The sequence below is a fragment of the Salvia miltiorrhiza genome, chromosome 7 (genome assembly GCF_028751815.1).
Source record: "Salvia miltiorrhiza cultivar Shanhuang (shh) chromosome 7, IMPLAD_Smil_shh, whole genome shotgun sequence".
In the NCBI taxonomy this organism is placed as follows: domain Eukaryota; kingdom Viridiplantae; phylum Streptophyta; class Magnoliopsida; order Lamiales; family Lamiaceae; genus Salvia; species Salvia miltiorrhiza.
In genome coordinates this window covers 36,189,033-36,216,725 of record NC_080393.1, presented here as the reverse complement: position 1 = coordinate 36,216,725, position 27,693 = coordinate 36,189,033, and the positions used below count along the sequence as shown (strand labels likewise).

General features: G+C 38.0%; 2 protein-coding genes and 1 long non-coding RNA gene across 5 annotated transcripts; 1 reads left to right on the top strand and 2 right to left on the bottom strand.

Annotated features, from left to right (window-relative positions):
• Window positions 1–12: 12 nt before the first annotated feature.
• LOC130996224 (uncharacterized) lies at window positions 13–1,114 on the bottom strand. The gene is made up of 2 exons (XR_009092445.1): window positions 982–1,114; window positions 13–406 (listed from the first exon to the last, which is right to left on the bottom strand). It is a non-coding gene; the product is annotated as an uncharacterized LOC130996224 (long non-coding RNA).
• Window positions 1,115–13,396: 12,282 nt separating this feature from the next.
• LOC130996223 (uncharacterized protein At2g02148-like) lies at window positions 13,397–20,635 on the top strand. Of its 3 annotated transcripts, none has more exons than XM_057921734.1 (8): window positions 13,397–13,797; window positions 14,489–14,609; window positions 14,698–15,042; window positions 15,504–15,666; window positions 18,743–18,866; window positions 18,961–19,026; window positions 20,140–20,328; window positions 20,441–20,635. In XM_057921734.1, exons 1-8 carry the CDS (start codon window positions 13,627–13,629, stop codon window positions 20,540–20,542), a joined length of 1,281 nt encoding a protein of 426 aa, XP_057777717.1. In that variant the 5' UTR covers window positions 13,397–13,626; the 3' UTR covers window positions 20,543–20,635. The 3 variants fall into 3 exon arrangements, with proteins under 3 accessions (XP_057777717.1, XP_057777719.1, XP_057777718.1); XM_057921736.1 differs by having other exon boundaries at window positions 13,397–13,801; XM_057921735.1 differs by lacking the exon at window positions 13,397–13,797 and adding an exon at window positions 13,964–14,053.
• A 1,977-nt stretch (window positions 20,636–22,612) lies between these two features.
• LOC130996222 (myb family transcription factor MOF1) lies at window positions 22,613–26,906 on the bottom strand. The gene is made up of 6 exons (XM_057921733.1): window positions 26,114–26,906; window positions 25,951–26,027; window positions 25,840–25,876; window positions 25,571–25,646; window positions 25,227–25,443; window positions 22,613–22,889 (listed from the first exon to the last, which is right to left on the bottom strand). The coding sequence occupies exons 1-6, from the start codon at window positions 26,250–26,252 to the stop codon at window positions 22,680–22,682; spliced, it is 756 nt and encodes a 251-aa protein (XP_057777716.1). The 5' UTR covers window positions 26,253–26,906; the 3' UTR covers window positions 22,613–22,679.
• Window positions 26,907–27,693: the final 787 nt, after the last annotated feature.

Here is a 27,693-nt window from a genome sequence, read left to right as displayed (position 1 = left end):
GAAGAGGAAAAAAGACATAAAGCAGCTTTTATTATGATCAGAGATTGAAAATGATGAGCATACATCAGTTGAGCACAGTACTAATCTTGAGTAAAACGGAATACTACACCAATATGACCAAGTCCCAAAACAAAAAAACAAGGCTGTCTAGAATACGTTTAGTACCTCAATGAAATCATTTCTTTTGAGGTTCCCCTTCAATTTGAAGTTCCTCTTCCTTTTCCCCATATTTACGCTTGAACTTAGCGATCTGCCCTAAGTTCTGAGCCATCTGCCGCTTTGCTCGCAAATGATAAACTTTACCAGTCTCATGAATCTTGGTCATCATCACAGTCATCAGACGACCACTTTGGGTCACGTACGATATCCATTGCATTTGAGGGTGAATCCCTTTTTTCATCTTTCCCTGTAAATGCACAATTGAAGCACAACTTAACTGCTAACACCATAAATTCAAACAGGGGTATCGCAGATTGATGATGTATTGAAATGCTAAAGCAGGAACGAGATCTTCCAATGTTCAAGAATTGAGGAAGGACAAAAGTCTTTTAGGCATATAATCAAACATGTTTAGGGTATTACTAATCTGCAAGAAAATTGAGTCCCACCTAAAAATAAAACATGAACTATCCAATGTTGTGAAAATCGCTGGAGGCGGACGCCTTGAGGCGCGCCTCAAGGCAAGGAGGTGCGCCTCTGTACGATTTTTTTGTACACACGCCTCGTCGGCGAAAGGCGGCCACCTCGATGCGCGGAGGCGCTGAGACGATGCAAGGCGGCGCTGAGTCTATGCGAGAATGTAGAAATCGGGAGAAGCAGGCATATTCAAATAAATATGATTTCGGCAACACTTTCAAATTTTCAGACATGATTTCAGCAATTTTATGCATAAACATGGATTTCAGTAATCACACCAACAAAGTTCATACAATATCTTCACCATAAAAAGAAATGTAAGGTGCAATCATCTTCTACAAATACCTTTTCTTGAATCTGCTGTTGTGCCCCACTCTGGAATTGAAGATGCAAACGCTGGAATTGAAGATGCAGACAAGGGAGAAGGGGAATTTGGGTTTAATCTATCAATGCAACCCTGGAATTGAAGAGGGAGACGGGGAATTACGGTTTAATATATCAAATAATAATAATAATAATAATAATAATAATAATAATAATAATATATGAGGGGTGTTTTATCTCTATTTTATCTTCATTTTTTCATCTTTCTTTTTTATTTTATTTTATGTTCTTTATTTTTAATTTTGATATTAATTTATTTTATAGTTTGTAAGTTAAATTTATTACTATATGGATAAAAAAGATTCTTTAATAGAGTAAAATTTTGAAATAGCCAAAATGAAGCATAAAACACAATTTATGGCCACACATTGAAAAAACACAAAATTTGGCCATTTTTATTGATTTGGACGTTTTTACCCTTAATGAGGCAGACCGGGTAGGATCAGGCACGCGGGTCGCGTGCCGGGTCGGGTTAGGCACATATGGCACTATTAGTGCCATAAGTGCCAAGATTTTACTTTGGTTTTATTTTGGATTTTCGTTGGCACTTATGGCACTATTAGTGTCATAAGTGCCATACGTGCAGCACAAATACAGACACAACAACATCATTTAAACCCTAAATGGATAATCTAAACCCTAAATGGAACATCTAAACCCCAAATGGATAATCTAAACCCTAAATGGAATATCTAAACCCTAGGGGGAAGTGTGCACTTATGGCACTAATAGTGCCATACATGCAGCACAGATCAGATCGGATCAGATCTACCGATGGCTGAAATCGAAGGAGGCGGAGATCAGATCTGCCGATGGAGGAGGCGGCGCCGCAACGATCAGATCAGATCCACCGCCTAGTCTCTTCGTCGGCGCCTGCGAGAGAGAGATAGAGGCGAAGAGGACAATCAGAGAGAGGTTGCAGATACGTCGATCGCGGTGAGATAGAGGAGGAGAAGAGGATAATCGTCTCTCTAATCTCTTCGTCGGCGCCGGCGAGAGCGAGATACAGGCGGAGAGGAGAATTAGCTTCATTCACATCGTCGCAACTTATGAAACAGGCGGAGAGGAGAATTGGCCGGATGAAAGTTCACGTCGCAGGCGAGATAGAGAGAGAGAGAGGATGAAAGCTGAATCATGTGTATGTGCTGCTGCATGGGTTAATCCCTAAATCTGGATTCGGGTCAAAGGAAGCTGTTGGATCTATTGGATTAAAGGGTAGATTAGGTAGAGCACATAAAAGATGGCCAAATATTGATATTTCAAATTTTGTGGACAAAATTTAAGTTTCAATCACCAATAGGGCCATCCGGCCCTATTGTTTCTTCTTTAATATTCCAAATGAATGTGTAGTACTCCCTCCGTCCCATTGATCTTGTTCTATTTTCCTTTTTGGATTGTACCATTAATCTTGTCCTGTTTCTATTTGAGATAATAATTTTAGAGTAATTTTACACTACAAATCAATATGTCCTCACACCTTTACACACTTTTACTACACTAATCAGTTTGGAGGGCTCGAACTGAGGAAGGCACTGCTATTCAGAAGGACGACTCCGAACAGACAATGGATGCTCGAAAGAACATTGGGGAGGTTCCCTTGGAGGCGGGGGTTCCTACTAATAAACCTTCGCTTTCCCCGTCAGCTGGTTCTGCGGACGTTGCCACGTTCAATGCTTTTGAGGTCCTTGAGGAAGGTTTGGATTCTGAGATGGGAAAAGGCCCGAATGATATGAGCATAATCAAAGAACATTCTAAGAGGCCGGAGAAAGCCCATGTCTGTGAGCAACAAGTAGGCGATAGGAGCAACTTAAACTCCGTCTCTAATGTGGGGGCTGATCGGGATTCTTTCCAAGCTGATGGCGAGACTATTACTGCTCCGGCTCAGTCGACTGAGCATAACCAGACGTCGGAGCACAGAAAGATAGCTGAACAGGACCAGGAGGCTGCTCCGAGAGACGCCCATCAGCACAACAGAGTTACTCCAGTTTTTGGGACGGATCAAACTGAGGAGGAGTCTCTTGATCAGAATACGTTTGGGGTTCATCCTACAGTGAATACTTCTCGTGGCTCCCAGCAACAGCACCCATTTGACGATCACAACAGAGATCATTTGGATGGTCAGGGCAGTGACAGCCCCTCCAGGCCTGATCGGAATCAGAACAATCAGAGTTGCGCCCCTCTCTCGACAAGCTCCGGCCGCAGCCTGGGTCCACATTCTCCGCACCCAAAATTCATCTTTGCTTCGAGGCCACCTCGCCCTCAATTTCAGAGTGCTAGGAACGACAGGTCCTCCTCGACATCAGATTCTTTAATGGTCGCCAGACGGGGCCGCTCGTATAAACCGACGGAGTTTTTAAAAAAAGTTTCAGATGCTCAATTGGCTGGAGCCTCTATACAGAACTTTATCATTGACTCTTCCCCGTCTGATGCTTTTCAGCGTATGACCGAGGTTTCGGTCCGGGCTTCATCCAAACATTGGGGAGATGAGGATGTTGATGATTTTTTTGATCCTTCTCAAGAGGATGACCTCACTCTCGGTTCTCAATGAATGTCCTTTGTTGGAACATTAGAGGCATTTCGTCGTCTATGCCTCTTCTTTCTCATTATTGTCGTACCTACAGCCCGTGTCTCCTGGGCATTTTGGAGCCTAAGACTCGGTTTTCCAGGATTCCTTCTTCTTTTTGGCGTTCTTTACATCTTGCGCCGGTTCATCAGAATAATAGAAACAGGCGTCGTTCCAATATTTGGGTGTTCGCTGATGATTCGCTTACTCCGGAGGTGGTTTTTTCCTCTGATCAGGTGGTTGTCCTTAAATGCTCCATTCTCGGGATTGTCTGCACTCTGGCCTTCACTCATGCTTCATGTGATTATGTGGAACGCCGTCAACTCTGGTCGGACATTGAGCATTTCATTGTTGGCCTTTTCCTCATGATCGGGGATTTCAACTCTATTTTAGGGGCTCATGAGCGGCGGGGACGCAGAGTTCCGGCCTCTACTCCCTGTGCTGAGTTCCGTGCCTTCATTGATGACCACGATCTTATCCAGCCGGAGTCCTCTGGGCCTTTCTTCACTTGGACTGATCGGCGAAGGTTTCCTTCCCCGACTGAGTCGGTTCTTGACAGGGCTCTTTTCTCTCAAGCCTTCGCTGATCTCTGGTACTCGGCGTCTTCTCTGGTGCTTCCTCGACTAGGCTCTGATCATTCCCTCATTCTTTTAAGATGTCTGGACTCTGCCACTACCCCGACGGGACGTCGTTTTCGTTTTCTGAATATGTGGTGTAATCATGAGGGTTTTCTTGATCAGGTTCGGGCTTCCTGGGCTTCCCCGCTGGACTGTCTCTGCCCGATGGTCAGGGTGATGAAAAAGCTGAAACGCCTTCGGCCGATCCTCAAGACTTGGAATAGGGACACCTTTGGGAACTACAATGTTGCTCTTGCCGAGCTGCAACAGGATTTGAGCTCTCTCCAAGAGAGTATTGACGAGCAGGGGTACACGGATGACCTGTTTGATCAGGAAGTAAATTTGCAAGCTTGCATTGGTTCTGTCCTTCTTCGCAAATCCGAACACTTGCGGCAGCAAAGTCGGGTTTCTTGGCTCTCTGATGGAGATAGAAACACCCGCTTTTTTCATGCTATGGTTAAATGGCGTCGCTCCAAGCAGAATATCAAGCAGCTGAGTATTGATGGGATTATTTCGGAAGACCCGGTCACCATGGCTGCTCATGTGATTCACTTCTACGAGGATCTCTTTTCTGAGCCGACTTCTGGGATGGTGGATAGGTCGTGGATTTCTGGCTACATTCCTGCTTTGGTCTCTCCTGCCCATGCTGCGTTGCTCACGGATATCCCTTCGGCGGATGATGTTCGCTCGGTGGTCTTCTCCATGGATAGGAATAGCGCCCCCGGTCCCGATGGTTTTAACGGGGCTTTCTTCCAACATTCTTGGGAGATCGTGGGAGAGGATGTTGTTGCCGCGGTCCGTCGGCTCTTCACGCATGGATATCTCCCTCAGGGCCTCAACTCCAACCTGCTTTGCCTTCTTCCCAAGAAGAATGATGCGTTGCTGGTCTCTGATTTCCTTCCTATTGTGCTGGGGAATTTCTTTTTCAAAGTCATTACCAAGATTTTGGCGTCTCGTCTGAATATGGTGGCGGTTGACATTGTCTCTGCTAATCAGTTCGATTTTATCTCTGGGCGCTCTATTCAGGAATGTATTATGCTCGCTTCTGAAGGGGTTAATTGCATGGAGCGATCGATCCAGGGAAGGAACATGGCCCTGAAAGTGGACATCAAGAAAGCTTTTGATACTCTGAACTGGGATTTCATTGAGACGGTTATGCTCAATTTCGGTTTCCCGTAGATTTTCTGGCTTTGGATCAGAGTTATCTTCGAGTCGGCTCGGATCTCTGTCCTCTTCAATGGGGAAACTCATGGTTTCTTCAGTTGCTCTCGTGGGGTCCGCCAGGGGGACCCTCTGTCGCCGATTTTGTTTGGTCTGGTTGAAGAGGTCTTGAGTCGACTTCTCCTGGAGGCTGCTGACATGGGCTTTATTGCTCGGATGAGGATGTCTCGCTCCCTGCTCTTCCATTCTCATCTTCTGTATGCTGATGATGTTCTTTTGTTTTGCAAAGCTACGAAGCGCAGTTGCAGGATGATTGACTCTATTCTTCAAATCTACGCTTCTGTTTCTGGACAATTATGCAATAAAGACAAATCCACAATTTTCTTTGGTAGAGGGGTGCCTGTTCAGCTGAAGCGTCGTTTGCAGAGAGAGTTGGGGTTCTCCATCTGCTCTCTGCCTTTTGTTTATCTGGGGGTCCCCATTTTTGCGGGACGTGCTTCCATTGGTCGTCTTTCTTGCATCCGTGACCGCATCATTGTGCACTTTCCTAGATGGCAGGGCATGCAGTTATCTATGGCTGGGCGTATTTGTCTTGTCACTTCCGTCATCCAGAGTGCGGCTGTCCATAGCATGTTGATTTATAAATGGCCGGCCAAGCTGCTTCATGATCTGGATAAAGCCTGCCGGTCCTTTATTTGGACAGGTTGCACTACTTCTAAACCTAGATCTTCGGTGTCTTGGAATAGAGTCTGTGCTGCTAAGAATCAGAGAGGGCTGAATGTGAAGTCCTTTACTCACATCAGTCAGAGCTTCATGCTCCGTCTGGGCTGGTTGCTGGTTACCTCGGATTCTATTGGTTTTCAGCTTTTTCGTCAGCGCTATCTGGATTCCTGTTTGAGGCCTCGCTCTCCTTGGTTCTCCTCCTCGATTTGGTTAAGCACCCGCGCCGCTATTCAGGATCTTGTTAGAGACACTCACTGTTCTATTGGTTCTGGTTCCACTGTGCTTTTTTGGCTGGATAATTGGTTGTGGTATCGGCTGGTGGACATAATCGAGATTCCTGCTAATGTTCATCAGATTCTCAGGCAGCCAGTCTCGGATTACTTCTTTGATGATTCTTGGCATTTTACTCTGGATTTCTTGCAGACTTTCCCGGATCTTGCTTTTGATATCGTGTCGGTTCCTATTAGTGATGGGAAGGATCATCGGGCCTGGATTCATTCTCATTTTGGAGAGGTTTCTGCCGCGCTCGCTTTGGATCATGTCCGCCCCAAGTTTCCTTTGGTTGATTGGGAAAGTTGGATCTGGGCTCAGTTCATCCCGACGCGCCGATCCATTGTGACTTGGCGAGCGATCCTGGGGCGTCTCTCTACCGCCAGCTCACTACGCCGTTCTGGCTTCATTGGCCCAAACTGGTGCCCTCTTTGTCGGACTACGGATGAGGATATTGATCACATCTTCTGGGATTGCGATGTTGCTAGACAGGTCTGGCAGTATCTTTTTCTCTGGTTTAGTGTCGACGCTTCGGGGTTTCATGATTTCGGGAGTTTGATCATCTGGGCCATAAAGAGACAGGCTAGCAAGCAGGTGGATAATCTTTGGAGAGTTGGGGTTATGTCTACTGTTTGGAGTATCTGGAATGCTCGTAATAAAGCTGTGTTTGAAGAGGCTCCGGTTTCTGTTGTGGCCTTGTCGATTCAGATCAAGGCTTTTATTTTGGAGTCTTCTCAAATATGTTTAGGTGAGATGGCTAACTCGGTTGAGGAGCTGCTGATTCTTCATGGTCTGGGGGTGCCTGGCAGACCTCGCCGGCCGATCTCTTTTGTCTATGTGTTCTGGATCCCTCCTCCAACCCCCTGGCACAAAATCAACATTGATGGTTCTGTTCATGGCTCTCCTCCTCTCCTTCATGCGGGCGGGGTCATTAGAGACTCTTCTTGTGTGCTGGGTTGCTTCCACTTCTCTGCTGGACGTGGTTGGCCTTTCGAGGCCGAGCTTCTCGCTCTCATTATTGCCCTGGAGCAGACGGTGGTCCATGGGTGGAACTATGTCTGGGTCGAAACGGATTGCACTTACTTGGTTGATCTTTTCCGCTCTCGCTCCGACACTGTTCCCTGGAGGTTCTTTAGCCGCTGGCGTAAGGTACTTTCTTCTATTGCGGGATTTCATATTATCATCACTCACATCTACAGGGAATGGAACCGAGTTGCTGATTGCTTGGCTTCGTCGGTAATAGAAGAGGGTTACTGGGATTTTGCAGTCCCGAAGATTCACCAATTTGTTCGGGATGACAAGAGGGGTCTGCCTTATATTCGGATCGTCTCTTGAGGTACTTCGCTTTCCTGGGGTGTGGTCACCTGTTTAGCCCTATTTTGTGATGAATTTGTGAGTCTTTTTGTTGTGCATTCGAGCATGCTTCGTGTCTTTTTGATTTATCCTTCACTTGCTCGATGTTATTTGGGTGTGCTACTGTCGTGTGCAGGAATCGGGAGATACCGAGCGTTTTGGCATCGTTGGGAGCAAGTTCTGGCGAAATCAGCGAAGGCCACCTACGGCGGCCGCCGTCCACAGCGCCGCCGTCTCACGGCGGCCGCCGTCCTGACACCGGCCGCCGCCTCCACACCGCGCGCCGTGCTTTTTCTTGGAGTTTCTGCGAAGGCCCCTCACGGCGGCTGCCGTCCACGGCGCCGCCGTCGCTGTGTAATCCGGCAGTTACGTTTTTGGGCTTTAAAAGTCGATTTTTAGGGTTTCTTGCACAACTTCCGACCCCAGCAGCCTCCACCTGCGATTTTATGCTTTTTCCCTTAGCTTAGGTAGAGAGAAACATTTTAGATACTTGTGGATTCCGCTAGATCGTTGTTTTCATTTAATCGTTTGTAAGTTCTTCATTTTGATTAGTTAATCTTTACAAGCTTTCTTGTTATTGCATTGCCTAGATAATCGAGCACTTAGATAATGATATTTGATTTATGCTTTTGATGTTTTCATCGCCTAGATAATTAGTGTTTATGATTGTTGATTTACTATTGCTTTCTAGATTGCTAGTTAAAACCCTAGGTTTTTGGCTTTCCTGCGTTCTTAATCTGCTTCCCATCTTTCGCCTAGATAGATTTATATGCTTCCTGTTGATTCTGCATTAGATAATTTACAAGCTTTATTTAATTACGCCTAGAACTAAAGAGAGAGTGTCAGACCCAATCTACCCGATTAGAGTGTTTAGGTTTTATTTCCTGTTTTCTGTGAGTAACATGATTAGAGCCCTGCTAAGCCTTCCTTGAGAGACGACTTGAGTCACCTTACCGCCCTAGGACGACCTCGTATAAATTCGAGTCCATCCGCTAGGTATTTTAGGATGAGTCATCACCCGCCTCCTTTGCTTGTTTATGCCTGTTCTGCCGGTCAAGGGTAATGACCTCTTCCTTTCCGGTTTTTTCTTGTCTGTTTCACTCTCTTGGTTGGGCTGGGATCCCGGGGGGACACTGGTTTGAGATTGTTCTGGTTGTTGACCTGGCCCCTTTTGTCCTGTGGTCCTTGAGTTGGTTTGCTGCTAAGGTTTTGGTCGCTTATTCTCGGCAAACCTTACTCGCCGTGATTTGTCCGGTTGATGCTAGCAGGAGTGTCTTCATTGCAATAGACTTAATATCTTCTCTTGTTTATTTGTTGACGTATGTTGATGGTCTCTGCTCCTCTGATGGTTCCTTCATTATGAGCATGGGAAACCGCGCGGGAAGTCTTTTGGTCACCCCCATTTGTTCAATCCCGTGAAGATGACCTTTAAAGCTTGTCTGGTTATTGTGAAGTTTGAAAATTGGGTCTTATGGTTTGTTTGAGAATTGATTATAAAAGTAATTGCATTAGGAGGTTCACTGCTAGCGGGGAACTGGGTCTGATCGGCTTGTTGGGTTTGCGGGTTGTAGCTTCTTTACTTTTGCTTCGGACTACTTTTGCGGCTGAGGGTACTTTTGGGGCCGGGTTTGGTTGGTGGCCATTTGGTTGTGGTGCCTCTCTGGGCTCCCTTCTCCCCGTGGAAGTGTTTGAGGTTCGAGGAGGCCTGTTGGTTGGGTTATTCCTTTGTCTGGCAGTTGTTTCGTGTTCTTTCTTTTTCTTTCATCTCTTGTTTTTTTTCTCTCTCGGTCTGCTGCTCTCTCTTGGTTGGTGTTTGCAGGTCGGCTGGAGTACGGCGACTTCGCTGGTGCATTCTTGCGCTTGATCTCTCTGGCGCTTGATCTCTCTGGCGACTTCTCTGCTCTGGAGAGACTTATCTGCTCTGGAGCGACTTCGCTGCTCTGAAGGGACCTCTCTGCTCTGGAGCGACTTCTCTGCTCTGGAACGACTTCTCTGCTCTGGAGCGACTTCGCTGCTCTGGAGCGACTTCTCTGCTCTGCTCTGTCCGGGCTGACACTGGCGGTTTTTTTGGCTCGGGCCCGGCTGTCTCCCTCGGCGGCTCCGTTCTTCCTCCGTTTTTCTGTCTTGTTTTAGCTTGTTTTTTGGTTGGGTTGCTGTTTTTTTCCTCGCTTTGGGGTTTTTCTGACTTTTGCCTTGTTAGCGCTTGTGCTATCAAGGGTTTTATTTTTTCTTTAATAAAATTTCTATTTCAGCAGCAGCTACACTAATTCAACTCTCCTTAATAACCGTGTCCAAAAGAAATGGGACAAGCCCAATGGGACGGATGGAGTATATATTAGTACTCTAATAATATTGATTGTAAAAATGGCAATAAAATTTTCACAATTAACGAAAGAGTTAATTACATATAAATTGACGAACTTTCGGCATTTTTTTTTTATTTTTTTCACGACATTTAAAATTGATAAATTTGTCCTCCAACTGAAAATTCATTCTTAATGTTTCCATATGTATAATAATTTCCAAATTAAAGTTAAGTCAGATATTGAAATTGCTAACATGGCGCAACTGTCTTCACGATACTCTGGCAATTTCGATGTCCAGCTCAACGGAAACATTAAGAATGAATTTTACTCCGCGGGAGCATTAAGAGTGAATTTTTTAATTGATGGATTAATTTTTTATCTTTAAAAAAATATTATGTGTCAATCTAATATGTGTCAATCTTGAAGGACCAATAAAATCGCGTTACATCAGTCTTACACCCATAATCATGCAGGCTCAAATCCAAAATTTGACTATTTCTACAACTATAAATATGGAAGTAATGAAATCAAGTTACATCAACCTTAGATCAATAATCATGCGCGCTCAAATTCAGAGCATGACTCTTCTTATAATTATATATATGAGTTTTCATATTAGTTGTAAACACGACAATCATAACTAAAGAGATCAAGAATTGGACGAGAATTTTTCTATAACGAAATTCTCTTTAATATTTAAGGTGTCTTATTGAGGTTCGAGACATTGTTCGTGGAAGCAGTCCAAAGCTCAAATCAGTTTTAACATTCGATCTGGAAAACAATATGAAGACCCTCCACATTAATATTATAAAGCCCAAAGCTCAAATTAAGTCCAACGTTCGATTCAGAAACAAGGCGAAGACCTTATGCATCAACGTTATAAAGCTCAAAGCTTAAGTCAAGTCCAACGTTAAATATGAAAATAAGGTGATGGCCCTTCGCATTGATGTCATAAAGCTTGAAAATTAAGTCCAAGAAGATCATAGGCATATTTATCCAACAAATCTCAAGGACTACTCAAAGCTCGTCCAAGAATCAACTTGAAGAGAAAAATCAGATAATCAAATAGAGATAGCAACTCTTACAAATGCATTTGATTTACAAATACTGAAGTTGTACATAATTTTGTATTTGTTAAATTAAATATAAAGTTTGTGTTTACACACTATATCAAAATATAAGGTAAATACTCTCCCTGTCCCAATTCAGTAAACCACATTTTCTTATTTGGATATCTCATTTCAATAGGAAAGTCAACATATAACAAATAACCTCACATAACTCATTATTTACACTATATATCATTGTGGCCACATATAATTAGATCTCTCCTCATTTAAAAAGGAATATCTTCATTTCGCTTTCCTACTTTTTTTGACAAATATAAATTCTCAATAAAAGTTATTTTCTCTCTCTTGTTTTATTATAGACCATTCATTTCTTAGTATTCGTGCTCAGGCAAGGTCTATTAAATTGGGACGAAGGCGAATGGTTGTATACTGAAAGCAAGACTTTATGCTTGTATACATTGATTCCTTAGTTCACTGTGATTCTTCTATCTGAAATATTGTTATTGCATAATCCTATAATAGTCCAATTTATTTCATACTATAGATTATATGGTGTGTTGTAGATCACAGAAGATCATGTAATTGGAAAAAGTTGAGATATAAATTGAGTTCACAATCGAGGCAACTATGGACGAGTTGCTGGTTTAGATTGTAGCATAAATGGATAAATAGTTTGTCTTGGCTATTTATTTATGCTAGTACCTTCGTGTATTGAACATGATTATAGTGAGATGAATTCTTATATTCTGACTAATTAAGAATCAAGATCTCGGCAACTTAAATAGTCTTAACCTTAGTTGGATTAATCGGTGTGAATAATATATTGACTATTGCTTTGATTTATCATGGGTGAGAGTTCTTTTGAAGCTCAATATACTCGATACTTTTGGTGATAACAATTATTATTTGACATGCGATTATATTGCAATAAGGATCCGTGTCCTGCTAATAACAGGATGGTAATATCCTCTCGAGAAACTTAATAAGTTTATCGTATTAAACCCTGCAGGTGGAATTAGTTCCGATATGATAATAAGTTTAAGTGGTAGCACTCGAGATGTCGTTTATAATTAAATGACTAATTAATTAATTAATTAATTAATTGATCGTCAGAGGAATTAATTAATTAATGGATATTGGATATCTTAAACACGGGGATTAATTAAGTCTAATGCTAGCCCCGACTCACCTAAAGAGTAAAGAGATAAATCAGTATTAATTTTCTAGTGGAATAAATGTCACCCCCCCTCCCCAATTAAGGCCCGTGATAGCGTGGATAAATCACCACGCAAATACTACACCAAGGATCGATTTATTCACAGGACTTTGATATCTTTATAAATTCAGTCGCTAATAACTAAATATTATAGATAGAAAGACTCATCCAAGGAACATCTTGCAAATAAAATACTAAACAATTATAGTCCAACATTAGAATTTCTCACATTGGGCTTATGCCCTTATTGCACAAACTATCATAAAGAAGTAGTAGACATCGGAGTTCAAATTATACACACACAACCAAAGCGTAGTCAGATTACTCGTATGGAGACGAATAATCCGTGAGGTCTAATCGAGACACAATACGAATACCCTCACAAGCGAGAGCATCGATTTTTCCTTTTGTAATAAAACAGAATTTAAAACACACAATAGAAGAAATTTTAAAGTTCCGAGTGTAACTTGTGCCACACACATAGAGCACTCCCCCCTCCATCGCCATTCAACCTGCACATTTAGAAATACATGCAGTGTATGATAGTCTTTTAGGGCATAAAATGCTTATATTGATAAGATATAGTATTTTTCATATACACTTTAAGGAATGAGGCATTTCAAATTTCCACTCTAAGTGTAATATCAATAACATATGAGATAAAAGTAATTGACATTGTCACGCTTCTTTAGTAAATTTAGACGCTGATAATTTGGATTATAGTTGTTTCAACAAAAGGTAAATTTTAGTGTATTTTATTTAAAATTTCAAAATTTGCGTTGCGTGTAAAGTTATAATTCGTCCAAATTTTGTGTATTTTGCGGCAATTCACCCTTAAAACCGTTTGAGTTGGTCGAACGATTTTGCCATATAGGCAAATTTGGCAGCCACATCAGCCTCAATTTTGAGAGAATTTTAAATTAGAGGAAAAGTAAAAAAAAAAAAAAAAATTTATGTATTTTATTTCAAATTTCAAATTTCAAAAATTATGTGTAAAATCAGAATTCGTCCAAACTTTATGTATTTTATGGCAATATTTTCTTTTAAAATTAATAGTACTGCATCTTATTTATATATAAATAAACTCAAATAAAAGCGACAAACACATGTCCCACATATCTCGTGACCTACGGGTTAGGAAGGTCGGGAGGGTTTCAACGGCGCGAGGTTCGGACTGAGCTTCGGAAACCCCGGAACCTGCATTTGCAAACACACACTCAGAGAGAAGATTTCGTCTGGATAGCCGTTAAATTTTTCCCTCTTCGATTTCCCTCCTTTTTTCACTGATTTCTGTGGTTAGGGTTTTAAGCTGCTGCTACTGCTGCCGATGGGGAGCAGAGTTCCCGTGGAGCACTACGATTTGTCATCCGCCGCAGCCGCCGCTAACTCCTACATCGGCACCTCATTGCACGACCGCAATTCCGGGGATGGAGTCGCCGACCCCGCCGCCGATGATGTCACCGACGATAACGATGACCGCTCCTCCGCTGTCGTCACTGTTAGTACGAAACTAGTGGATTTTTTATTTTATTTTAATTTTATTTTGGTTGCAGTGTTATGATTGCCATGCTTGATTTTGTGAAAAGCGACAGACTTGATTTCCATGGAAGGCAATTTTAACTGTCTTTCCTTTGAATGATGATAATCTTTGATCTTTGAATTTCACCTGGGAGGAATTGATGTACGGTGTTAAAAGTGTGAGCGTGGTGCTGCGTTATTGTTGTAGGGGACATGCTAATCGAGATGTTGATGGGGTTCGGTCTCTCCTACTTTTAGCCGAAAATATATTAGAACCTGTTGTTTGCTTGATATTCTCATTTTATTTGCATTTTCTTTAATTTATAATCCCATTTCTCTTGTTCCGTAAATGATTATGAAACCCATATACGAGAAACTAAGTTGTATGCAGAAGGGTCTTGCTCTTTTGCCACTACTAAGACAACTCCTTGTTTTTCCCCTTCCTTTCTTCGCCCCTTCAACTGCTCGAGACGTGTTCAGATTTATATTAAATTACTTGATTGCTTTTCCTCAAGTTGTTCTGAAAAGCTTTTTCTGCTCACTTTGTTAATCACAATATCAAAGTGACTACACTGTTCTCTATATGAATGTTTGTCTCCATGACAAGGTTTGCTATTTCTTGATGTCATATTGCCGTACAAACTATCAATTTTTGTTGTTGAATGATGTAGGACTGTATGCACGAGCCTTACCAAAGCTCTTTACCACTTCACAGCATGGTGGAGGACGAGAGGAGTAGTCTTGAAAATAATGGGTCTTCATGTGGTTCCTACTCAATTTTGACAATTGATGGTGACATTTTTGTTCCATATAATTACTGAGTATTTGAAGCATTTTAAGATCATCTAATTTGAATCTAACACTGCTACCCTTTTACCAGATGTGTCACCGATTGAAACAGCTAGGGCAAGGTTTATGGACATTGTCGTAAATCATTTTATTGATCCACATGTTATTGAGATGTCGGATTACGACACTGATTACATGGTGCAACAATCCTCACAGGAAATTTTAAGCAAGAGGAAGTCCAAAGAGATTCGATATGAAGGCGATGCACGCTATGCTTTGCCATTAATGTATGTTGCTAATCTCTATGAAACACTAGTCAATGAAGTTAACATGAGATTATCATCAATGAGTGGCATCCGTGAGAAGACCATTGGTGTGGCCCTTGAAGCTGCTGGTGGATTGTATAGAAAGCTTGCAAAGAAATTTCCTAGAAAAGGTTTGATTTCTTTTCCTATGAGTTAGAATTAACAGAACACTGAAGTTTCCTTCTGGAAATTTCAAAAGGTACCAGTAAATGTGATAAATTCTTTTCGATGTTGCATAGTGTCTTGGCTTCTCTAAACTCCTTACCATGTTGCATACATGTACTGGATATATGGAGGTCTCTCTTTTAGACTTGAGTTTGAATAGGCCATTTCCTTGTCGACAGATGCAAAAATGAAAAAAAAAAAAACAAAACAAAACAAAAAAACAAACAATATTTATGTAAATTGAGATAGCTGGATACGACACCTGGTTTTGAGACGGAGCAATGGATCTATTACTATTACATGCCTATTAATCCCTCTACATGGTTTATTTATATATGTTTGGAGATTGGCCTTTGTTACTTCGGAGATAGAGAATTATGTAGTTGCTAGTCTTGGAATCTATCTCATGTTGATATTCTACATGTAGGTAGTTGTACATTTAAGAGAAGGGAGCTAGCAACTTCATTTGAAACAAGATCGAAGTTTCCCGAATTGGTGATACAGGAGGAGAAGCGTGTTCGTTTTGTGGTGGTCAATGGCTTAGCTATCGTTGAGAAACCAACAAAAATTGGTATTGATGATGCTGAGTGGTATGATTTCATTATCATTCCCTTCAAAAAACTAGTTCTTTTAAATTTTGAAGTCCTATATATGCTTTTAGATCTTGATAAATGTGGTATATTTCATTGACCCTATACTATTCTCAATGCATAAAAAGGAGGTGTATTCCCTGTCTAGCTCTAATTTACTTAAAGGACTAGGTAGATATTCTTTCAAGGATCAAGTTGATTTGTCATTACTATGAACACGTAGGTAGCATTTGTGGATCTTGGATTCTTAACACTTAGTTGGTTTTCAGTAATTTAACATTATTTGTTAGGTTACTAAATATAGAATGGTTTTTGTGAGATTAATCAATTAATGAAATAGACATTATTTTTAGAAATGTTTTGTTGGATATGATTAATGTAAATGAGGGACAAAGTGATGTCATTGTAAACACAAATTTAATTTAATTTAATAAATACTCCCTCCGTCCACCAAATGGTAGTTGGAAGATGTGATTTTAGTGTTAAATGGTAGTATTGGGCCACCAAATTGTAAAAGTAAAGGGTGAGTATTTTGTAAATATTGAGTGTGAATGAGGTTTAAAGTATAAAGGAGGTTTTTAAAAAAGAAAAACGACGAAAATAGTAATAAACACACAATTTTTGTAGACGGAGCGAGTACAAAATTGCGTTTAAGTTCAATATTTGTACATCAAATGTATGTTTGTGTATGCGTGATGCTATCTCTATTTGATCCTTTGATTCTTCTCTCCAAGTTGATTCTTTGATGGTCCTTGAGTCATTGAGATTTGTTGGAGAAATATGTGTCCAATCTTCTTAGACTTGATCTTTGAGCTTTACGACGCTGATGCAGATGGCATTCACCTTATTTTCGAATCGAACGTTAGACTTGACTTAAGCTTTGAGCTTTATAACGTTGATGCACAGGGCATTTGCCTTGTTTCTAGATCGAATTTTGTACTTTGCTTGAGCTGCTTCAGTGAAGAACGCATTGAACCTCGATGGTACTCCTTGAATAATGGAGAGAAATTGGTTGTAGAGAATCCAATTCTCGAGATCTTCAGTTATGATTTGATGTGTTTAGAACTGATATGGACCCCTATTAATAGTTGTAGGGAGAGTCGAGTTTTAGGCCTGAGCTCGCATAACTATGGGTCTAGGGCTGACGTGGTGCAATTTCATTGGCCCTTAAAGATTGATTTATATCAATATCAAGATTTGATTTGTTCTCAAAGAAATAAATGTTGATCTTTAAGATATGTATGTATTATCTTTATTAATAATATAACTTATTCAATCTTGGATTTTTAATAATATATCTTGTTCAATCTTGGATTTTAATAATATATATATTGTTCAATCTCGGATTTTACAAGATTTCAAAACTTAATAAAGATATAAATTAATGAAAATATAATTTTCCTTTCAGGTTCATAACATATATGTTATGGCATAAGTAAAAACTAAAATAAAGTACTCCCTCCGTCCACAAAAATTTGTCACATTGTGGACGACAGAGTTTTAATAAAATGTGAGTGAAGTTGTTAGAGTAAGGCTCCCACTTTAAATGTGAGTGGAGATGTGTGGGACCCTACTACTATAAATGAAAGTGGCAATATTTTGTGGATGGACCGAAAAAGAAATTGTGGCAAATTTTTCATGGACAGAGGAAGTATACAAAATTGATAAGAAGTTGTTTGAAACTGGAGAATGCACGACATAAATGTATCTTGGTGAATCATGATTAACATAACAAGTATAAGGACTATAATTGAATGATGGAAAACTACAATATGCTACAACAAAACAAAAGCTCCTTGTGCTGTGTATTGAGTTAACCAAAAGTTGGCTTATCACAGTAATGTGTCTGGAAAAAGTATGTGTTGAATGAATTTGATTCTTTATGTTAAGTATTACCTTTTGGACTGTTCAATTGTTTTTATGAAGGGTGGCACCTCAAATTCTCAAATTGGTTTTAAATTCAAATTCAGGGAAGAGATAATATGGGAGAGCTGAGTGATCTCTCTCGCCCCCACCTTTAATTTGTAATTGATTAGTAAACAATGGTAAAGATTCACAAAGCCTTAGCTAGGCCATCTCACGTCACCTTCCTTGCCAAGTCTGTAACTTTCACTGCTGAGGGAATTAGTTGAATCTCCAATATCATGTATTGGTGAAGTGGAAAAATAAGGGAATTAATTTAGCCCATAGAATAGGAGAACACTTAGAAGACTATTGGCATAAATTATGGGTATCTGATTTGCATAATTTTATCCTTGATTAGCTAATGTGTCTCTCTACTTATGTGCATGTCAATAACTAACACCCTTGTTAGGAAGAGGGGCATGCAGTCGGTTTATGACTATCAGTCTTTTTGGGTTTTCATTCCTTAGGGACAAGATATTCATTTTCTTGGGTTTTTTTAACCCGCCCTTATTTCATCTCTTAATAAGTAAGTTCGTAATTTCTTTTTCACTTTTCTGTCGCTTAATTACATCTTTGCAAGATATTGTAGCTTGAGTAGTGCATTGTAGGTGATTTATGTTTTTATGGCTAACTGTGGAATGCTTAGATAAAACTTTTGGTTTCTAACTGCTGTTTTGTTGGTCTAATGAGGAATTTGTCAACATTGGAGGTGATGTTTTTAATGATGGAGTGATGGTGCTGTATGCATTGTGGTGTCATTTCAGCGTGTTTGTGCTGATGGTTATTTTGGAGGTTTAATCGAAACTAGCTTTAATATTTTATTCTAGACCTATTGATATTTTGGAGATGGCTTCAGTGCATCATCTTTTGAACATTATAAATATAACAGAAGCCTGTTTAGTATAAGTGAAATCATAATTTATTGTACTATGTGAGTATACTGCGACTCCTTACAATACATTTACATTCATTATGTTATTGTTTGCAAGTTGTGGTATATCAATTTGCACGAAGTGTTTGCAAGTTGTGGGTAATATCTAATTGATCATATTTTTTATACTTATTCTGTATCACATCCTGTTATCTCAATTTTAAATGTTATACCTTACATTCTGTATGCTTTTAGTATGGTGACAGCACTCTTGACCATCTACTACCCTATCTCAAATAGGTTTAAGAGGCTGACCGGACGGAATGAAGTTGCTGTTTATGCTAGAGACTACAAATTTTATGCTCCAAGGCACAAGTATAGGCGCGTTGTGTCGAATTCTAACTCCAGTATGCCTGGTTTGCCTGTAAGTAATATAGAATTATTTGAGTTGAAATGTTGGTTCTTGGCCTCACCATTTCAATGGTTTTATCAAATTAAAACTCCCAACATACTTTCAGGCATTTCCTAGTCCTGAAAATTCTTCTTCAATGGCGACTTCTCAAGGCTATCGAGCAGCAAATGAAGTGAGATAATCTTTCTGTTGGCAACTGGGGTGCATTCATTTTTCATGTTACTAGAGTTTGATGTATGTGAACTATATCAATTTCTATTGGCAACTGGGGTGCATTCATTTTTCATGTGACTAGAGTTTGATGTATGTGCAGTGTGCTATATCAATTTGTTTGTCTTGTTAGTGCTTCATTTGATCCTTCTTTTCTAGCTGGAGGATGATAAAGAAGCTTGATAGTAAAAGTAATGCGTTGAATCAATTATCATGGACATGATGAATATGTATTGTTTAGTTCCATGTACATCTACTGTCTAATTAAAGCTTTAGAAGATGTTGAATCAGCCTATTCCAACCGAGCCTTTGATTGGAAAATCACAGGAGAATAAGAAAAACATCAATCAATTAACCAATGATGAATTATATGTTAATGATCTTTGGTTGAAAATATTTGTAGCATATATCATACAAAGGATCTTCGGTTATACCTTAAAATCACAAGAGGAACAGAAAAAGCATCTATTAACCAATGATGGATTATCATACAAAGGATCTAAGCGTTATATCCTAAAATTATGCAGTCACTCAATGAAAATGTGTAAATAAGAATTTTTCTTTGAGGTCTTGTTTATAGTTCTTGTACTCCCTTAAAATTAATTCTCAGGTATTTTTGCCTTGTAACAGCATGTTGGGATATTTTATGAACTTCTCATTTCTATATGCATAAAACAGCTTGGATTGGCTTGGTTTTGTTTGTTTGTTTTATTTTTCATCCCTGGTTTGCGTTCCTTGTTTTATTGCTGCAAATGATTCTGATTATCATTATATGCTAACCATAAAAGTGCAGAAGCTTGTTAAAAGCATAATGGCACACAGTGTCTATTTTAACAGACACTCACTCCTATGGACGCAAAAAATATATTGGATTGCTGATTCTAATTCAATTTGGCAGTCTAGTATATTCTCCACATTCGTAGGTGGTTCTTTTTTGGGGTGAATATGAGCAGACTATGTACTGTCCTTAGATTGGCTTTTTATGTCAATTAGAAAAAGACTTTGTCATTGTTTTCGTCATTTTGTTTTTCATTTAGGCAAGGATTACTTTTGTCTAACAACATATGCAAATCAGGCACAGTATCATCCTATGCACCCGGGCCATAACAATTCTATGAATCACAGTTCACATTCGACTGAGTATATGCACGGCCAACAGTGTATTCCCCCACCTCAGTTGCCTGAAATGGTTCACAACCAGCAGCCCTCAGCAGTTCTCAACCATATAGCTTTACAGTCTCTTGGAGGGCGTCTGCACGCTTTGGTGGGTTCATTCTTACTTTGCTTGTTGCTTTTCACCGGACGTTTGGTGGTTTTGAAATCTGACAAGTGGTATGAAAATAGATAGTGATATGTTTTGCTGGTTTTGGTTTCAGCCAACAGGTCCGGCAAAGTTCTGCGACGGATGTGGAATTCCTTATCTGAGGGAGTCCTCAAAGTACTGCTCAGAATGTGGTACCAAGAGGTTAGGGACTTGAAATCTCCACTCTACATTCCATTCTCTCCAAATTCTCATATTGTAACTTACTCTAAATTCTTGCCTAATCTATTTTCTTGCAAAAAATTAAATATGACGCTTCCCCATTAACTTTATACTTCTTGCTGCTCTAAAGAAAACAAAATTAGGGAATTTGCTGCTCTAAAGAATCACACTTCTTCAACTCAATTTCTAAAATTACTTTTTGGATATTTGGAGCATTGTAATTGTAATAATAATAATAATGTAATGCCCCAACTGCCCATTGGCGCCCAGCCACCCCAATAAGACCACAAGGTCTCCGCACGTTGTTTATGACGAGTGTCAAGCTGTAATTGATCGGTTAAATTTATATTTAATATTAGGATAAATGTTAAGTATTTTTATATGATATTATATTAAACATCAAGTCTTTTATTTTTTTCATCATTTATAAATAGACATCAATATTACCATAATTATACATACAATATAAGGGAAGACTATGAGGGATGGAAAGTTTATTTATTTTCAAACACAATTAATTTTACAATGAATGTAATAATTTTATATATTTGCAATATTTGTATGTTTTCATGAAAAAAAATACTTTTTTCGTCTCACTCTAATAGGTTCATTTATTTTGGGCACGAAGATTAGAAAATTTACTTTTTAGAAGGAAAGTGGTGTGGTTCACACCAATTAAGTATATTTTTGTACTCAAAATAAAAAAGAATCTATTCTAGTGCAATGTCCCAAGAAGGAAAATGAGCTTATTAGAGTTGGACGAAGGGAGTATAATTTTTTATAACTAACTACTACATATAACATCAATTTCACCACTAAAAACTTTATTTTTCTCGATATATTTATTGTTAATGTTTTAATTTATATCTAGTACAATTAAAAGTACCCCTCGTCCCGCAAATAATTTCCCATATTTCATTTTTAGGACGTTTCAAATAATTTTCTATTCGTTTTGGGGCATTACCCTTACTAATAATATTTCCTCCGTCCCATTACAAATATTTCACTTTTCATAATGGGATGTCTCATTACAAATATCTCATTCCTTTTCTGGTAATATATTATCTTTCTATACATAATATTTAAATAATTTTTATAATCTCCGTGCTCAAAAGTAATGGGTCATTTGTAATGGGACGGAAGTAGTTTTTGATTAAAACTAACAATAAATAGTTTTGTAAAATATTTTGATTGGGTAATTGAAATGATTATTGATAAACTACGAAAAAAATAATATAATTGGATGGGAAGAGAAATTAACTACAAGTGGTTGATAACAGTCCAAGACAAAAACTTGCATGAAATTTGAATACACCATGTACCTAAATAGGGATGTCAAAAAAACCCGAAATCGACGGGTCGACTCGAATAGACCGATAAAAAAGGTGGATTAGGGTTGAAAATTTTTAGTCCAAAAAATATTTAGCCCGAATGGCCCTAACCAAAAATAGCCCGAACCCGATAAGGTTGTCCCCCGATTAACCGAATACTTTCTTAATAATTGATTTCTAAACTTTAATACTTTACTTTTTAATTTGATAATAACATTTTGATGTTTGTATAATATGTTTTGATTTTTTCTAACGATTAATAATAAATATTTATGATATAAAAGTCAAAGAAAGATAGTAATTTATGTTATATCTATATACAATTTTTATTGGAAACAAAGTTCAAATTAGATACTATTATGTAAATTTACATTAAAATAACACTAATTTTTGTATCTAAAATAAAGCGAAATATTTTGATTTAAAAGCACGACATATTTTTATTACAATAATATGATCATCCATATAAAAAAATTATACATATAAAAAAATCGTAAATTTGTGGACCCAAACGGGTTAGCCCGGAACCGAGTAGGTTAGGGTTAAAGTCGAAAAATTTTAACCCAAAAAATAAAAAAATCAACTAGCCCGGACTGAAAATAATCCGAAACCGAATGGATTGGCTTGATTGACATTCCTACTTATAAACCCATCACATTTCTTTTCACAACCTACATTGGATCATGGTCTCGTCGAAGACAGTAAATAAACAACAGGACAAGATACAAATACTTGTGAAAGAATTTATATAATATAGAATAGGGTAAAAAACAATAAAAAGAAATTCTGATTAAAGAAAAGTCAAGCAATAGATAGATCAAGGTTAATTCCAGAGAATTCATGGGAAGAATTAGAAGAAATAGCCTCACTAATCTCAGTGGTACAAGACACATTACTTTTCTGGAGATGATCAGGAATCGCATTATTGTGTAAAGCCAAACACAGAGACAATTCGCATCCATCATCATTCCCACTGCTAAACTGCTCCATCTTGCACATCCCCTTCTGCAACTAAATTTACACAACTCATTAATTTTTTTCCATCCAACCACAAAATCAAAAATCAAAACTTGTCAAAAAGCAACATCCAAATATAGCAAGACCATGCAAATTATTACATGACATGTAAATGATATACTAATAAATATGCCCCACAACTTTTTACGTAATACTCCCTCAGTCCCCACAAGTGATGTAAATGATCCACTTTTATTATAATATTATAATAGTGAAATAAAAAATAAAGCATTTGTAGTAGGTCCTTGGGGTTTGATAAAATGAGAGTAAAATTGTGAAAAGAGGCTTGTAGTAGAGTAATGTCTAAAAATGAAAAATGCACGTTTTTATGGAATGTATTAAAATAATATAAAATGTACATTTTTATGGAATGAATGAAATATAAATTTAACGAATATAAATTTAACTCAACCCGTGAAACTTTTGGAACTCACGCTGCACTGAAACCAGACCGACGGTCGGACCAGTAGTCCGGCCATCAATAGAAACCGATTACATTGGTTAGAAGCATTCTTTTTTTTTTTCCCGTTCTATATTTATTTATATGTATTACAAGGTTTTAGAGGCAAATTTAGGTGTCGTATCTTGTTAAAGAAATAACCCAAATGATTCTTACTTATTTTAAGAATCTGGCTAGATTCATATTTTTTCAGCAACATGTATTACCTCCTCCGTCCCATGAAGCTTGAGTAATTTTTTTTGACACAAATTTTAAGGAATTAAGTAAATTGTGTGTTAAGTGTGATATGTGGATAAGTGAAAAAGTGAATAAAAGGAAAAACTTTTGTCATATAAGAAAAGTGTTCAAGCTTCACAGGACAACCCGAAAATGAATATTATTCAAGTTTCACGAGACGGAGGGAGTACTTACTATAGTTTAAATTAAATACAGATAAACTGACGTAGAATTCCAAAAAGTTAGAGATTATTCAAAGTATATTCTAAATCCTACGTGCTTTTTCTTATAATTTTAAACTAATGGATCATTTATTTTTCATGATTAATAAAATATATACTAATTGAATATTTCTATCTTCATTATTAAGATATTTTCAATCTCACCCTTTTAATAGAATACAAATCAAGTAAAATTGATTTAAGCGATAAAAATTATCAAGGACTTGAGATATCTCTAAATTCCAATCTATCAGAATTAATAAGGGTAATAGTACTATTTTTTTTTATCTATCTAGACTAATACTCAAAATTAATTGCAACTAAAAGAACATAAATAACCTACATTATTATCATTTTATGAAAAGAAATACGGTCAATTTTCGATAATAACGTAACGTGTCAACGAACCCAATTTTGAAGGTGACAAATGGAAAACCAAGTTATTTTAATATTTTTTTGGCCACAAACTTAATAACCTAAAAGACTCCTGCACGAAGACTTACATAACAACATTTTTGCATAACGGCATTACACAAAACCTAAAGGACATTTTTATCCTGTAGCAGTGCCAGTGGAATAAATTTTTAGGTATTATTTTTAAACTTAAAAAATAAATTTTAAAGAAACAACCACCAAAATAGTTTAGATAGTAGAAAGTATAGGATATAACGTTTTATTTGATGGTCCATTCAAAATTAGTAATATAGTACGAAATTCAGTGCATTAAATAGGTTACTGGAAGCCCTATTTTTGCAGCACTATTATTTTCACCAGTCAAACTGCTCTAAAGCCCACCAAAATACATTTATTAGATGGGGGCGAAAATTTTACAAGAGGGGAGGGAGACAACGCTAGATTTTGTACAATTTTCCACCTCAATATCTATTACTATTAAAAAATAAATTTTAATACTGCTAGGATTATAGATTCACTATTTAAATTAATAAACCTTTTACGTGCCATTTTTAGTAGTAAAAATAAAATGTCAAATTACTATATAGTCCACTTAACATTTTTTTTTTTTCCATAGAATTTAATGTACATATATATCCATGCGACAAAATGAAACACAGAGATTTCAAATACGTCCAAAATCCAAAGAGGGTAAGGTAATATTCCCTCTTAGAGAAACAAAAAATAAAGAAGCAAAGAATGTTCCCCCCTTATAAAAAAAGAAGCAAAGAATGTTAGTAATTTGTCGAGAATGACAACAAAAAAAAGAGAGAGAGAAATATTTTGACCAAAACTCAGTATACCAACTCTAGAAATATTCAAATATGTTCGTCAACAACTAATTAAACCAACTTTGCTGGGTTCATGCACCTTCCCTAAATCATCTACTCCTTTTTAAACATTTGAACGACGGTTGTGTGTTCCTAATCTAAATTGAGATGAGAGAAAGAAGAGAGAGAGAGTTTAGGGTATTGATTATACCTTGAAAAAGTCAGAATGCAGGAGCAGTGCATCTGCAGCAGCAGTGGCAGAAGAAGGGTTTTCATTTTCTTGAGGATTTTGTTGAATATGCACTCTCTTTTCTTTATCTTTTATTCCAACTTTCTCACCCATGTAATCATCATCACCGTACGGATCCCCGACTCCTCTTGTTTGGCTGCATTCCTCCACTTTCTCTCTCATCTTCTCCACTCTCGCTCTACACACACACACACACTATTAATTATAACTGAAAAGGAAGATGTAAAAGCAGATGCAGAAATCCAAATCCTACCACCCCGGCCCTTCTCGAAATCTGCAGAGAGAGTTTATTAATAAGAGGTCACCTTTTTGTAGGAGAGAGAAACACGAGCTGCTTCTCCTCATCGAAGCAGTGCTTCCTTTGCTGTGAAACGCCCCTCTCTGGAATTAAACAAACACATTTGCAGCTTCAGACATTGTTCAAATTAAATGATAGTATATGCCATTATTGGAAGATTTGGAGGGAGTGTGTTTGTTGATACCAAATGCTATAAAAATGGGTTACTAATAATAAATGAAGTGGTGACAGCCTCCCTTCCCATAAAAGATATAAACATGGAGTTTATTTGATTACCTTGTCTGGTAGCTTCAGTCTTCATGCTTCTGTACATCTATTGAAACATGAAGAAGAAAAAGATAAATTATGGAGAAATTAATTAATTAATTAAAGTAGAATTATAGAAACCTGTAGATGGCTTTTGACATGAGATATGGTGAGACCTCTCACATCCATCAATTGAAGAACCAGTTTAGGAGTGGCTTCTGCTCAAAGTAAAAATTCCAACTCAATCCATCATATCATATCATATCCATAAACAAAAGAGAAGAAGAAGAAGAAGAAGACATACTATCTTGGCCGCCAAGTCGGTCAACGGCGTTGACGAAGCAGTGGTGGAGATCGGGAGTCCATCTCAAGCGCGGCACCTTTGATCTTATGTACTGCCTGACGCCATTATTCCTCCCCACGCCGTAGCTACTGCTACCCATTCTCTCCCTCTACTATTTAATTACTACTTGTTTGAAAGAGAGAGAGATCGATGAAGAAGAAGGTGTAGTGTTTTGTAGCACCTGAGGATTGAGAAACTTCAATTGCGACCTGCTTTAATCGAAGGGAACAAAAAGAAGGAATCCTTGCTTATTCTCTTCTGACCCCAATTCCACAACACAAATATAGGAGAGAGAGAGAGAGAGAGAGAGAGAGAGTGTGTGTGTGTGTGTGTTATTAATAATAGGTGAAGGCGTGGAAAAATGATAGTAGGGTGGTATGCAGCTACAGCTGCAAATTCCTGCTAGTGAAAGTACTGTTGTTTGCTGCGTAGTGAGAGAGAGAGAGAGAGGGGGATTATACATACATTATATGTATATGTATATGTATATGTAGAAGAAGAATTGGTGGTATAGTATTATACTCCATGAGCATGTATTGATAGGTATTGTTTTAGGAGTGCAAAAGAGAATTGAAAAGAAAAAAAGAGAATTGAAAAGAAAAAAAAGGAGATCACGAGGCATCTGATCTTCTTCTCCGCACGAAATCATTACCAAAATACAAATACCAACTGCTGCGCTGCAACACTCTGCTACTCCTTTGACTCCTCTCTCTCTCTCCCTACAATCTTTAATTGCTTTGCCAGCCTCCTCATCATCACAATGCTGCACATTCTTCTATTTTTTAATTTACAAATACTACTACTTTTTGCGTCAATCTACCACCAAAATAATAATAAGAAGAAAAAAAAAAATACTAGTCTTTCTTTTTGCCCTTTTATTAATTGACTTTTGGTACATTAATTCGGAATATGGAAGCTCCTTTTTTCAAAAAACTAGAATTTTAAGATTTATAACTCGGTGATTTGTTTTATTGGATATTGCATGAAAAAAAAATACACTTCTTATCATTTTCAGGCATGGACTGGTGATTGGTACGATGGAATGAAGGTAGAAATGAAATGATAATTTTTATTTTGATTTTATTTATTTGATTGGTATTTTCATTTTATTTAGAATCATTATTTTTATATTCATGAAAATAATCATTTCTTCTACCTACCATGTAATTAGTACATTCAATTCATGAAATGAAATTAGTCATGAAAATATTATCAATTTTATATAAGGAATAGTCTAATATATGGATTAAAATTGATGCAACACATTACATAATCATATATAATAAGATTCTATGTATTGTTATGTTATATAATTTGTTATCCTTCTTCCTTTCACGTGTCTATTTTTTATGTATAATTTTTTTCTTATTTATTGTACATCAACAAGTACTCTAACTAATTGATTTTTGGGTTAAGGTACAAATCCATCCCTAAACTAGACACCCCTAGAGCGTATATCCCCTCATTCTCGACTTTGGCCCAAATACACCCCCAGAGTCCATAAAAAGGGTACATTTAAACCCAACGAGTTAACACCGTTA